Source organism: Bos indicus, chromosome 19 (genome assembly GCF_029378745.1).
Source record: "Bos indicus isolate NIAB-ARS_2022 breed Sahiwal x Tharparkar chromosome 19, NIAB-ARS_B.indTharparkar_mat_pri_1.0, whole genome shotgun sequence".
Classification (NCBI taxonomy): domain Eukaryota; kingdom Metazoa; phylum Chordata; class Mammalia; order Artiodactyla; family Bovidae; genus Bos; species Bos indicus.
In genome coordinates this window covers 14,012,773-14,027,857 of record NC_091778.1, presented here as the reverse complement: position 1 = coordinate 14,027,857, position 15,085 = coordinate 14,012,773, and the positions used below count along the sequence as shown (strand labels likewise).

The 15,085-nt window shown below is 35.8% G+C and overlaps 1 protein-coding gene across 1 annotated transcript in view; it reads right to left on the bottom strand.

Moving 5' to 3' along the window:
• The window catches only part of USP32 (ubiquitin specific peptidase 32), a 203,933-nt gene that overhangs the window by 28,324 nt on the left and 160,524 nt on the right, over positions 1 to 15,085 (bottom strand). The window contains exons 13-20 of the mRNA XM_070772603.1: positions 14,057 to 14,252; positions 11,492 to 11,667; positions 10,581 to 10,721; positions 6,386 to 6,503; positions 3,015 to 3,169; positions 1,843 to 1,924; positions 746 to 820; positions 118 to 256 (exon numbers count right to left, since the gene is read on the bottom strand). Of these exons, the coding sequence (XP_070628704.1) occupies positions 118 to 256; positions 746 to 820; positions 1,843 to 1,924; positions 3,015 to 3,169; positions 6,386 to 6,503; positions 10,581 to 10,721; positions 11,492 to 11,667; positions 14,057 to 14,252 (1,082 nt within the window). The remainder of the gene's footprint in view (positions 1 to 117; positions 257 to 745; positions 821 to 1,842; positions 1,925 to 3,014; positions 3,170 to 6,385; positions 6,504 to 10,580; positions 10,722 to 11,491; positions 11,668 to 14,056; positions 14,253 to 15,085) is intronic.

Genomic DNA, 15,085 nt, shown 5'->3' with positions numbered 1-15,085 from the left:
CAGGGCAAATAAGATGAAGAATTTTCTCCCTCAGGGTGAATAAAGAACAGATTTAGGTAATATTGGGTTCATATCAAAATTATAAAAGTTAAGAGCCAATGACTCAAGGAAGATTACCTGTTGAGTTCATAAAGATGTCTCCCTGAGATAAAATACTGTGTCAGTGGCTGCGTGTTACTAACACACTGGATGCTTGAATTCATGAAGCATGTATTTCCCAGGTTACTCAGACCTGTGGCCCCCTTTTCTGTCGGAACTGGAACAAACAATATGAGAACAGAAGCCTAGCTGCAGCAAGATGTCATAGACCAAACAGTGATTTGTATTCAATGCAATGATTTTTATACTTTTTCTAATCAGTTAGATGGAGATAATAATTTTCTGTTGGGTCTTGCAATGTTAAAGTAGAAGTTTTTCACGGAGCCTCACTGGCAATCATGATAATCTATTGGATCTATGCTCATTTGTACTCTGGAAGTAGCAATGATTCTCTTCAATTGCTCTGATGGTTTTTTAGAGTTCAAACAACTCTCTCCTAGAATTGTATCTTTTAAAATGAATAAATAATTTAATTGCAAGGTTAGAAAGAAATGTGATGCTTCAGGAAAAAGAAAAATAAGACGGGGCCTAATCACTATTGAGCTAGAAAGCTACAATTTGTTAACACTTCAACAGTTGAAAGAAGAAAACATAAAATAATACTTTTAAGATCATCTGTTTAAAAATAAATACAGTGGAAACTTACCCTTGTGTCTATCTATTTTACTACTGTTTGCTATAAAGGACATTTCTTCAGGCCAACTCATATCTTTGTTGCGAACTAGAAAGACAATAATGTGTTAATCTCTTATCCAATCAAATCACACCCACTCAAGTGTACTGTTTAAAAACAAAAACTTATTTCTAAACCAGAAACTGAAAAAAAATTTTTTTTGTAATTGGCTCTGAAACCATTCCAATTCTTTAGATAGGGGGCTTTATAGTCAGTGATTAGAATTAATTAGTAAACTAATTCCTCAGTTGCATACCTGAAGTAAAATTATACTCAACCTTCAATAGAAGGAATTAAAATTCTTAAGCCTAAAACACTGGAACTATCACAATTCTTTCTTCTTTCTTTTTTACAATTCTTTCTTAAATTGTGAAACTGCCGGAGTATTCATTTTAATACAAAGGCAGCTAGGAATGTTTCATGAATCTTGAGAAAAGACACACTAAGTTTTCAATGACTTATACATGCCAGTGTGTAAATGTATGTTACTCGAGCTAAGCTTTCTTGATCAGTGTTGAGGACTAATGAAAAGCCTGCATCACTAACAATGCAAGAATGTTAATCTCCTCATTCAAACTCAAGGAGGGAGCTTGAAAATTTTAATAAACTGTAAACTTATAACTGAATTCACTTGTTTTTACAACTGTTTCCACCCTTGCCAGATAATGAATGTAGACATGTTTTTCCTCTTAAAGCAATCTAAATAATATCCCATTACAAAAGGATTACATAAAGGTTTAATGGGTTTTCTTTACTATGAAGAAAACTGATCAAATACCAGCTGGAAAAACCTATAAAGTAGGCTTGTCATGCTCAGCTGCTCAGTCGTCTTCGACTCTTTGCAACATCATGGAATTTTCCAGGCAAGAACAAAGTAGGAGTAGGTTGCCATTTCCTGCTCCAGGGGATCTTCCCGACCCAGGGATCGAACCTGCATCTCCTGCATTGGCAGGTGGATTCTTTACCACTGCACCATCTGGGAAGCCCCATGAAGTAGATTATTGGTGAGTAATTAAACCTTTCATTCTTCCCCTAACAATCTAATACAGATGTATGTTTCCATCTTGTACCTTCAATTACCAGGTGCTGCTCATCCTGGATTTTCAAATATTCCAATCTGTGATCCTCATCATCCAGAAGAGTGAGGTAATTCTGTGTATGGAGGAGGAAATGTTTTGTTAATTTAATTACTAACTTTGAAACAAATGCCGAAATAAAAATGAATGACAATTTAAAAAATTCCTTGAAGGTACATGTACATAACTCATGTACAGACATTTAACATATTACAGTTATTCAAAAGTACTTATAATTTTGGTGGCAAAATGAGGGAAAGAATCTATACTCTGTAAACACATATTTTATATTTCTAAAAAAAATTATATCTGATTTTGGGGAGACCAGGAAAGACTGATCACACAAACCAAAATTCACTGAGGTTTAGATTTTCTAAACAGCTTACAGAAAAGAAGTTTTGATTAATATATAGTAAGTATATACTAAACTGAGTAAATGTGCTTGTATTCAAGATGGACCTTGATCACTAACTAGGAAATGAAAATGTAAAACCAAATGCCATGCAACAGAATTATACATTTTGTTGACACTCACCCTGTCTAAAGTGCTTGGAAAATTAACTCATCTAAGTCTTACAACTATCCTAAGGGAAATATTATTATTTTCCCCATTTACTCATGGAAAAACTGTGACAGAGAGTTAAGGGACTTGTCCTTGGTTAGTTAACTAACAGGAGGGAGTCAGGACTTAATCCCTGGCAGGGAGGCTCCAGGAGCTGTGCTCTTAACTTTCTTTACTATACTGCTTCTCAGTTCTCAATGGTGACCAAAGAAAGATGTAAGAAAGAAGGAACTAGGGGATAAAGAGCCGGTTAAAACTACTTACCATCCAATTTCAGAGTAAAATAAAAACATATTGCATGTGTTAGGAAGAATACATAAATAATTAAAAGCACTGCCTCTAAGGAGAATGGAAGACAGAGGTCAGAGGATGGGAAGAATTTTCACCACATACTTTCGTATTGTTTGAATTTCAATATGTGTGTCCCTTACTTTAAGACAAATCTGAAATAAACTATTTGTTAAAAAGATGTATTTATTGTTACTTTATAATAATGAGTTTATAAGATTGTACTGTCCATGAACAATTAATGTCGACAAACCCTCCATACTTATGAAACATGGATCTAACAAGGAGGACTTTCCTTGACTGACATGCCTCTTACCTCACTGTTGTATAGCCACAGGCGCATATCTTCCTCTTTGATGCGCAGCCTCTGAGATAGATATTCATGAATTTCCTTGATGGTCTGCATTCGACTAAAACAGCCTGTATAGGCTAAGACCCGCTTTAATGGTGCATTCGGAGAAGGGACATTTCCTATGGTCATAGTAATCACAGTAAGGAAAAAGGCAAATGTTAAAAAAAGAGAAAGCACCACTTTTAGTAATGGGGACCATACTATTTTAGGAAATAATAATGAGAAATAAGAATTACAGATTTAATAATTTTATAAATTAAGAAATTTTAAGAAGCTTTAAAATGAAGACAGGAGACCTAAGCGTCTTAGAGTAAGCCTTAACTTTGAAAGGAAGAACAACAAAATCAGACACGCAAATAATTGGCAGTATCTGGAATCCAAGAAGAGTGGCAAATATCAATGGGCACTGATTTCTTGGCTCTCAGCTGGGTCATACTCGATAGCAAAATCAAAACTCAGTGTTAAAGAATGGGGAAGAGTCTTACACTGGGAAATGGGACTGGATTTGAATACCACAGAAGGATAATTGGATTCACCTGATCTACTTTCTTAAAATAAACTGTATTTGCATTGCTAATCCCTCACTCTCATTAAGTGGCCCAATTACCTGGTCCACTGTGGCACAATTACTCAAGAAACTTTTACTTAGAATTCTAAGTAGGCACAGATATTACATGGCCAACAGAGCTTTAAAATAAGCCAAGAAACGTCCCATGACAAAAAAGAAACTGCCCTATCAAAAGGTACTAGGGAGAACCATAAAGGTCTGTCTACCCAATAAGAGGACAGTAAACATGACCTTGAATTCCTGAAGGGCTCAAAGTGCAAACAAAAAGAGGCATAAAGGGAAAGAGTAAAGACTAAAGGAAGAATGTATCAAGTCTAGCCATATATTTCAAAAGAAAAGGGGGATAAAATGACAAGAGATTATGGAAATCAAAAACAGGTTGCTAAAACCATCTGCTAAACCCTGGGTAACTATTCAGCCAAAAATCTAGACAAAAGCTGAAGCTTAAAATGGTCATCTCTGCCTATGGGAGATTATATTTAGTTCACTGAGCAACCCAAAACAAAAATACACTCAATGTATCAATATAATCTATCAAGGGTACAATTATACACTCCAGGTAATTTTCCACCCATTCAATGGTACCTTAGGTTTTTTCCCTCCCATTAAATGTGCTTTGAGTCTTTACTTACTAAACAGAGGAGAAAAGCACTGGCATCATCTACTTTTTCAGAGCTTCCAAGAATTAACTCACCTAAAATAGGCTGAAAAATCATTTAACAACGACTTCTGTAGCTTTGTCTATTAAAAAGGCTACCATTAAGTCATTGATAACTGTAGTAAGGTTTGGAAACTTGTCACTTCAAAAGGAATAAATTGTGTGCTTAATCACTCAGTCGTGTCCGACTCTGTGACCCCGTGGACTATGGCCCTGCCAGGCTCCTTTGTCCACGGGGATTCTCCAGACAAGAATACTGGAGTGGGTTGCCATGCCTTCCTCCAGGGGATCTTCCCAACCCAGAAACTGAGCTCAGGTTTCCTGCATTTCAGGCAGGTTCTTTACTGTCTCAGAAACCAGGGAAGCCGAAAAGGAATAAAAGAGCCCAGTAAATAGCTGTGATAAATTAGAAAGAAAGATGAAAACTATGTATGGAGAACAAAACCCAACTACGATTAACTTTTAAACTCTAGCAAAGCAAATCATTTACTATCAGCAAGCAAAGGATAATCCTAGAAGAAAACAAAAGGGCAAATTTCTCTAAATACACAATCAGAGGATTAGTTATAAGATTACAGCAAGAAAGCATATTTTTATAAACTTCAAAATGATTAATGATTGATTTCATAACTAATTAGTAAGAAATAAAATTTCAAATTAAGAACAAATTTGGAGCATAATGACTATACAGTTGTAGGATTCATAAGCATTTGCTAGTGTCCAAGTCAATTTCTATTGTCCTAAGCCATATAAAGAAATTTATTTGAATTCTAGACAGTTTTTGTAGCATAGCTCATTAAGCAGGCTGCCACTTATTATACATAATTTCATACTTTTGAATAGCACCAACAAATCTAGTGGAATTTACAGAAGCAGCAAAAATCTAGGATCAGCACAAGAGTTATAAAGAATACTTACTAAAAGCGCAACAACACATCTTGCCTCTCATGATATCTTTCAAAGAGAATTGAAAAAGATATGTACTATGGGTGCCATGAAAGAAAGGCAAATACTATTGATATTATTCAATGGAAAATTAAATTAAGAGTGTTTCAGAGAGATTCTTATTTCACTGTTTTTTGATTATAATGTGTTACCTAAAGACAAAGTTTGAGGGCACTGCTTTGGCATAATTCTTACCAAACAGTACATGTAAGAATTTCCATATATTATCTGAATATAATCTTTAATGATGAAATAAAACTAATCCTACTAAATTTCAAAGAAGGGATGATACTTACAGGGTTGGTTTGGGTTCATAGGTGGTTTTTGCAATAATAAGTTATAGCGATTATAATAACATTATGGCATTGTTAACATAGTCTGAGATTTTGTGTAAATGGATGAACTCATTATTTTTGCTGAAGAACTATTTCAAATATTTGTAATGCAAAAGCATAGAGCAAGCCTGGCCCATCGGTAAAATTTAACCTCAGAGAGAAATCAAAAGGGAACTTTTTGCATCTATCACATTAAAATGAAAACTTATTTATATATCATTTTGATAGGCTTGATGTTTTCGAAGAAAATGTTCACTTTCATTCTTAAAAACAGATCTTTTCCTTTGTATTATCTGTTATAAAGGCTCCTTGGGCCTAGCATGAGAAATATATCATGTTTTATTACAAAAACCCCCCAAAACAAAAAACTCAAAACACACACACAAGAAGAGGATATTGCAGAAGAAATTACTTCTTAGAAATCTGAGTGGAGTTGAAAAGAACAGCCACTGGCTGGCAGACTCTAACTGAGGTCAAGCACATAATTTACAATGGCTTGTTCTCAAAGAAACAAAGTATATAAAATTCATTTCTGCTTATTATCTTTGTATGTTTGCAAGCCAGAAAAGGAAACAACCCTTTTCATTTGCTGCTGGGACTTTGCCTCTACCCCAGCTAGTCTTGCGCATGACCGTAGATCTAAGGCCCATAAGAGATTTTCTGATTCTGTATGAAAACAGATGAAAATGTGTATTAGTAATAGTGGCACCAGGCTTGGAGCAAATTGGTTTTCATTTTTATTTTTTTCAAGGAAATGCACGGTATTCTTGCTGCATTCTTAAGTTACCTCTTGGTAAATGCTGAGGAAACACTCTCAGGCTCATCATACCCATATTCACCCAGATGTTAGACTGCTGTGTCCGAGTGGCAGGCTGCTGTCTCAGGAAGAGAAGATAGCGAGGAAACAATTCCAGTTCTGGGATTTCTGTCTTGCTATTTTTGATCACCTGTTGTTTTAAAATATATGAAGTGATCACTATAAAAGAAATAAAACCTGCCATTTTTTACCTAATTTCTGAGATTTACTTTCAAAATGAAATGTTCAAAAGCTTCACTGCCTATAGGTCAGAAAGTCACCAGTTTACATGACATGGGTTTATAGGCCCTCAGGCTCCTGCATCTAAGTCCATTTTCCAGGATTAGGATTCCTGGTAGGTATTTTCTCCCCCTTCATTTAAAAGCAAGTAATACCAATATTAAAGGGAAAATCTTAAATATTATCTACAATTCTAGTATTTTCACACAATAAGTCTTTTCACTTTTACATATCTCATATAGAAAAATGATGTTCTTTTAGAGGACAAATTCTTACGAATGGAGTCACAAGTAAAAAAGTACAGGATTATTCATCAATCTTGCCTGGGGAGTCCCAAGGACAGAGAAGCCTGGAGGGATAGTCCATAGGGTCACAAAAGTCGGACAAGATTAAAATCACTGAGCACACACACATTCATGTCATTAACTGCATAAGTTATATGGCCACCCAAAATGCAGCAATTTACAATATTCCCAGAATTATATGAATGTATTACTGTCACAAAACCTTATCACTGGACATGACTTTAATTTCTTTAATACATATAAAGAATATTTTAAATGTACTTTAAATTGTATTTCTTGTATTAGTAGTGAGAACAAAAATGTTTCCATGTTAAAATTTACTATCTATGTTTTCTTTAACTGGACTGTTCATATACTTTTTTGTCTATGATTAAAACAACTAAATTGGATGTACTAAACTGAAAGTCACATGGTTAAAACAGCCCTCACGGGCTCCACAACACAGGCTCAGTAGTGCGGCACATGGAGTATAGTTCACCAGTGGCATGTCGGATATATTCATCAGGACAGGGGCTGAACCCATGTCCTCTGCATTGGCAGGTGGATTCTCAACCACTGGGCCTCCAGGGAAGTCCTCAAACTCTCTAAAACATAAAATCTTACAGAATCTTTAACAACCTCAAGTAATTGGGCTTTCATTTTCTTTTGCTTTAGAAATCAATGTATTCTGCAACAGAGCATTTTTTAATATCAAGAGGGGGCAGTAAAGAGCCAGATAAAAACAATGATACAAACCAAACCTTTAGGACTATTTCTTTAAAGTATTCTGCATGTTCTGATATGCTATATATACTACAAAAGCTCCACTTGTAAGCTTTATCAACTACTATTTAAATAATAAGCAGTAAAAGGAGCTCTCCCCAACAGTAAGACCAATGGAGAAAAACAAAAGTCTCTCCATTTCTTCTAGAGTCACTGAGAGCTACAAATTGTAGCCAACAGTCAAATTTTCTTAGGACTTCAGTTTAACTGTGATTTGGGGAAAGATCAATAATTCTGTACCTGTAGTTATCAGGCTACAGAGAAAACATACTTTTGGCAGAATCTGAACTGATAATGAAGTAACTTTTATTAATGTGTAGATTACTTTTCAAGATAAGTGAATTTGTGAGCAAATTACAGATCAACGAATTCTTATACATTCATGCATAATCAAACATATATACATATTTATTTACATTTTAATTATTCTTATCTATGAACTAATTGAACTACAACTGGATAACAATAAATGCAATTCCATTTACAGGAATTTATCTTAAAGAAATCATCACACGTTGGAAAAGAGAATATTCACCAGAAAATCGTTTTAAACAATGAAAATCTAGATGCAAACTAATTGTCTATCCATGGTGATTGGTTAATAAATTATGTTATTAACCTAGAAAGATATCAATAACATCTATCTTAGATTGAAAAGATTACAAGACAGCAAGCATAATATGATTCAATTTCATAAAATTATTTATACTAATTTGTACATGAATAGGCACAGAGGAATGTTTGGGAAGACATACACTGAAATGTTAATAGTAATTACTTCTTAAGGAGTAGGATATGGTTTTTATTTTCTTTGTTCTTTTTTACTTTGCTCAATTTGTCAACGAGCTTGTTCACAAGAATTAAAGTTATATTTTTAAAAAATGGTGTGATTTACGTAAACATGGCGATGAAAGTATTGATTTTTAACCTTGCTGTGGCAAATATATTTAGTATTCTTTAACGTGGAACACCATACTTTAAGTGTTTTTATAGCAATTTTTCCTGAAATCAGGCAAATTATCATATTTAGAGGTGAAAAAATATTGTCAAACCAGCAAATGAAGCTTTAATGTAGTAAAATGGTAGCTTAACTAATATTTATCTGATATCAATGTTAAAAAGCATGACCTTTTGTGAGGCTTTGAAAAAACTCATTTAATAATTATAATGATGATGACAGCAGCAACAGGCAAAATTTGCTACTGACCATTACTATAACTCAGATGCTGTGCTAATCATATGCATTATTTACTTATCAAAACAAGTCTAATGAGGTAGATACTATTGTTAACTCCATTTTACAGAAGAGGAAACTAAGATTTAGAGATTAAAACACTGATGCTTTTGAACTGTGGTGTTGGAGAAGACTCTTGAGAGTCCCTTGGACTGCAAGGATATCAAGCCAATAAATCCTAAAGGAAATCAGTCCTGAAGCTTCCTGATGTGAAGAACGGACTCACTGGAAAAGAGCCTGATGCTGGGAAAGATTGGAAGGCAGGAGAAGGGACAACAGAGGATGAGATGGTTAGATGACATCACCGACTCGATGGACATGAGTTTGAGTAAGCTCCAGAAGTTGGTGAAGGACAGGGAAGCCTGGTGTACTGCAGTCCATGGGGTAGCAAAGAGTTGGACACGACTGAGCAACTGAACTGAACTGAACTCAATGTGAATTCAGGCAGACTCTAAAATATCAAACTGCATCTATCTATCCATCTATCCATCAAACATCTATCCAATTATCACAATGATTCCCTTACAGGTACAGAATATTAGACAGAGCAGGAAAGTCCCAGAAATTAAGTGATTAATTCAAGGACTACCCCAAACCCCAATAAATAAAGAATATGTATGCATATACATCTACGTATATTCATATTTACATGTAACTACCTAGGAGTTCTGTTGATAAATATAGTAAAAACCTTTTGGAGCCAACAAATACAAACCGTAAATTCCTGATTAAGATTTAAACATAATTTTTGTAAATATAATTATTAATAACAAAATCATTATAAAATTATAGACTATGGATATACAGCAGAGTTTCACTCTTTGGAAGTGATCTAACTTACTATATCTTATCTATGTAAAACCTTCCTGGTATAAAAAAGTTCTAGTTTGGACATTATATAAGGGAGAGTGTTTTTTGATATGGCAAAAGAATCTGCTTATAAAGTATTTTACTGCATCAATAATGTAAAGAGTATTTAAGGCAATGAATACTGCTGTTTACTGTATAAACAAAATGATGCTGTAGAGTTAACTAATATTTTCATGTTACACACTCCAAGCTCTTTAAATTACTTCAGAGCATTTCACTTATGCTCTAAATGACTCATTCTATTAATGGTCACGATCAGAATTCACTGGCTTTGAATTCTTACTATCATCTATTGTGATCTTGTTATGTCCCTCCTTCAAAAAGACAAACCTCAAAATCCAGAACAGCTAAGTGGATGTCTGTGTGGCTAATGGGAATAACAATTTTAGAAATAACATCTGCACCACTGTTTCTATATTCACTGAACTTCTTGGCACTGGCTCTCAGACTTCTGCTCCAGTCTAAGTTCTGCATCATCTAAAGTTTGTGTTTATGTGGATGACTTATGTAATTGCCTAGCCTCATAATTCCTTGACTCTATTTAGTCCAGTGATTATTTCCTTCGCTTTATATAAGTTGCCCATTCCCAAAGGAATATCATTTTGTGGTTAGAACCTAATACAGTGCTCAATAAATGTATGAGTAAATGAGTGAATGAACATAAAAGAACCTAAAATTTATTCAACTAATTTGAACAGGTATTGAAAGCTCTATCATGGTTAAGAGCTAATTTGTGGGTAGTGAGGTTCACATAGTGAATTAATAGAAGGCCCTATTATAAATGCTGCTTATATAAGGCAATACTGGCTGTACTTACAGGTCTAGGTAGGGCCAGGTTTGCTCCGTACCAATGATAAAGTGCTCTCCATACAGGTTCTGGAACCATCTCATAATCTCTTCCATGGATCAGCTGTGGGGTTCGTTTTAATCGTCCTCCTTCTAGTGTTAATGATGTAGCCTTAGAAAGAATGGAATGTAAATGTTGACTCTTTTTTTTGGCCCCACCTCTTGTCTTGTGGGATCTTAAGTTTCCTGACCAGGGATGGAACCCAGGCCCACAGCAGTGAAAGCTCGGAGTCCTAACCACTGGACTGTCAGGGAATTCCCCCAAATGTTGGATTTAAAATTAGTCTCTTGTGTTTTAACAAAACCTAGTTGCCACTCCAGTGTTCTTGCCTGGAGAATCCCAGGGATGGGGGAGTCTGGTGGGCTGCCATCTCTGGGGTCGCACAGAGTCGGACACAACTGAAGTGACTTAGCAGCAACAGCAGACACAGGAAAATAAACACATGTCACTACTCAGTTTTACATTACTAGAAAAAAAAAAGAATTTTCTAAAAGGTTTTTATTTTGAACTTTCAAAATAAACTATTTAAGAAAGGAAACTCAAGGTAAATCACTTGAAAGAAAATCACTGGAACATTTGAAAATATTAAGGATGGCTTTCATAGACTTCTTTCCAACAGTAAAAAGTATTATTATTTTTTAAAAAAGCTTTTTTCATATACATGTGAAACTACATTTTCATAGCAGCTGTTCTAAGTAAGAAAAATAACATTTCCAAGGATCACTAAACTGAGTCTATGCAAGTAGTAAGTCATAAAATACTCTCATAGAAACATTTCTATCTACAACAGGTTAATAAAATGAATCACAAACATTTTCTGTGTGCTGAACTCTTTAGAATGAAATGTATTAGCAACTTGAAAGAGATGTCAAATTACTTACCTTTACTGGTTCTTGAGTTACTAGTGGCTGGTTATCAATAGCCCCTGGCTTCTGAGGATTGAGGTGCAACAAAATATTCCCATTGGCTCCTAGTAAACACTGGTTGTTATTGTCAGAAGTGTTATGTTGTCGAGCAAAGCACATGTCTGTTCCTGGTGTGGCAGAATACAGAAAACCTGTAAAAGACAAAGAAGACGGAATCTCTGTTTTATTATACATAAAATAGGCTTGAAGATATGAACTCAATGTCCATGTATTAGGTTAATGCTATTATTCTGTGGACATGTCAGTACAGTCTTAGATTCTGTAATTGTGTAGAAGACACAGAGGTATTCCTTTCTGGAAAATACCTAGAATAACACTAGGTAGAATAAAAGTTTTAAAAGCTATTATCAAATGAACATTTGGCCAGACTCCTAGAATATCTAATAATTCACAAGAATTCTATGTCCTCTGATAGGAAAGGAAGAAGTATAGCCAAGTAGCTGGACTCTCCCGTACCTTTCCTTAATTCTCTTCTGCCCGCAAAGGTTCTTAGTAGATAAGGGTGATAACAAGTCTCTAAACCAAAGAGCAGGCGCAAAAACAAGAATGCCAACAGGAGAATGGAGAATGCTAGGACAGAAGAAACTGTCCCCTAATAAATCTATTTGAAAGGAAGGCATGGATGTTACAACAGAAAAATATATACAGGAAAATGATTGATAAGTCTGACTGAAGAGCTGTGAACCTGAATGGCATCTTAAGGTATTGCAACTCTCAACCACATGTAATCTCTGGTAAACATTCTAGTCATCAACCACTTTTAACCTTCTACTTGTGGTGCTGCTCCGCACGTGGACAGCACAGAGCTGAGCTGTGTGCAGAGTGAGCATATATCAAAAAGGACCTGAGGGAGGGTCAAGAAACAGTGAAGAGCTGATCAAAGACAGCACTTTTTTAATTTTTTTATTTTTTTTTATTTTTAAACTTTACATAATTGTATTAGTTTTGCCAAATATCAAAATGAATCCGCCACAGGTATACATGCGTTCCCCATCCTGAACCCTCCTCCCTCCTCCCTCCCCCCTCCCCATACCATCCCTCTGGGTCATCCCAGTGCACTAGCCCCAAGCATCCAGTATCGTGCATCGAACCTGGAGAGCACTTTTAGGACTGCTGAGTGATCTCTATAATAACATCAGATGGGGAAAGAGAGCACCGAAGAACTGATGCTTTTGAACTGTGGTGTGGAGAAAGCTCTTGAGAGTCCCTTGGATGGCAAGGAGATCAAACCAGTCAATCCTAAAGGAAATCAGTCCTGAATACTCACTGGAAGGACTCATGCTGAAGCTGAAGCTTTAATACTTTGGCCATCTGATGCAAAGAACTGTCTCATTGGAAATGACCCTGATGCTGGGAAAGATTGGAGGCAGGAGGAGAGGGGGACAACAGAGGATGGGATGATTGGATGGCATCACTGACTCCATGGACATGAGCTTGAGCAAGCTCTGGGGGTTGGTGATGGACAGGGAAGTCTGGCATGCTGCACTCCATGGGGTTGCAAAGAGTCAGACACGACTGAGCGACTAAACTGAACTGAGATTCTACAAGGAGTTCTGTAAAGAAAATGCTGCTGCTGCTATTGCTGCTAAGTCGCTTCAGTAATGTCTGACTCTGTGCGACCCCACAGACGGCAGCCCACCAGGCTCTCCTGTCCCTGGGATTCTCCAGGCAAGAACACTGGAGTAGGTTGCCATTTCCTTCGCCAATGCATGAAAGTGAAAATTGAAAGTGAAGTCGCTCAGTTGTGTCCGACTCTTAGTGACCCCATGGACTGCAGCCCACCAGGCTCCTCCGTCCATGGGATTTTCCAGGCAAGAGTATTGGAGTGGGGTGCCATTGCCTTCTCCGGTAGAGAAAATGCTAGCTCTGTTCAATTTGCCTTCTTACTCCACAGAAAAGGGAGAAGAAAAATCTCAAAGGTGAAACAACAGAATAAGACTGAGAGTCCTGGAGAATAACAGGAATCAACTAAATTCATTTGGGCCAAAATATAGCAAAGTGCCTTCCAGATAAGTGTAAAACTACTAAGTTTTAGGTAGGTATCAACAACCAAAGGGGATTATGGGCAACATTATCAATTCTTTCTAAATATGTTGACAAAATAACTCCCAAATTCCAGCCTGGAATGTCTGAATCTAATATGAGGATGCATTTGGTCCAATGAAGGTGCGCTATGGTTAGAGTTCTGGAGATAAAAATTTAGATTTTCTTCAAAAATGGCTTCTCTAATCTAAATTTATTGACAAAATGATTTAATAACAATATGGAAAGATTGACCTCATCAATGAAAACTGTGAAAATATTTTCAAATTGAGAGATTAATGATGTATAATATACAAGAGTTCATCTTTGTAAAGCTACTAATATATTCAAGAATCTGTTAATTGACTATTTCATTCAAAACCTGTTTCTGTGAATGGAAGCCTGATGCCCATATCCCACCAAGCATACTCTCTGACAAACTGTACCACTTTAAGAAATGACCCTGCCTAAACCTCATGGAAAATAAGTTGTACTGACCACTGCCAGCAGTTTCTGAGGCTTCAGATGCACTAGAAACGTTGTCTGAAAATTTTTCTTCGGTGGTGTTCACATAACTTGGGCTGCCTCCTCCAATTCTATCTTCACTCTGCTCTATAGGATGTACTGTTGTTCCAAATGAGTATTTTCCTCCATTCAGCACAGATGATGGCTCAATCACCACAGGGCTGGCATCCTAAAAACCATGAAGTCAGAAATTAAGAGGTAAAATTCAATAATCTGACAATTATGCAGCCTTCAAAAATGAATCCCCCAACTGTCTACTGTTTCTAATTCTCCTGTGGCTGGCTATGGCACTTAAAACATTTGGATGTATAACTGAGTTTTAATTTCTTCAAAGAAGAATAGTGTATATAAGTAAAACTGGTAAGGTAGAAGGGGAACAGACTGAAGCGACCCTGTGCCACATCAAGTAATTTAGACTTTATTCTGCTGAAAGTTGAAAATCATGGAAGGTTTTTATCAATATTAAAAAGCTAAATAGTATTTATTCTTTTATTATTAAAGATTACATTGTTATTATAGGAAATACAGAAAAACATGAAGAAACTAAACATCACAAGTACTCAGATTCCATCACTTAGCATTAACTATAGTTGACATTTTGATGTGTTTCCTTTATTTTTTGTGACTGAACATATACACATATCTATAAAAAATAAATGTGGGGGATACGGTTAGAATTAAGGGCAGGGTACTGACCTACCAGCTATGCAGCCTTTCATAAAATAAACTTACAAGCCTCAGTTTCTTTATAGGTAAAAACTAGGATATTAGTATCTCAGAGTTATATGAAGATTACATGAGTGACACATGTAAAATGCCTGGCATTTAGTAAATATAAACTATCCTTCTGGTTGTTGTCAGAAAACACATTTTAAATACAGCATATTGCTTCTTTTTCTTTCACTTGACATTATATTGACAGGATTTTTCTGTGAGAGGCTTCTAAATAGGGGATAGTATAATCCAGTTTTTGTTTTAAAAATAACTCTATAGTGTGCAAAA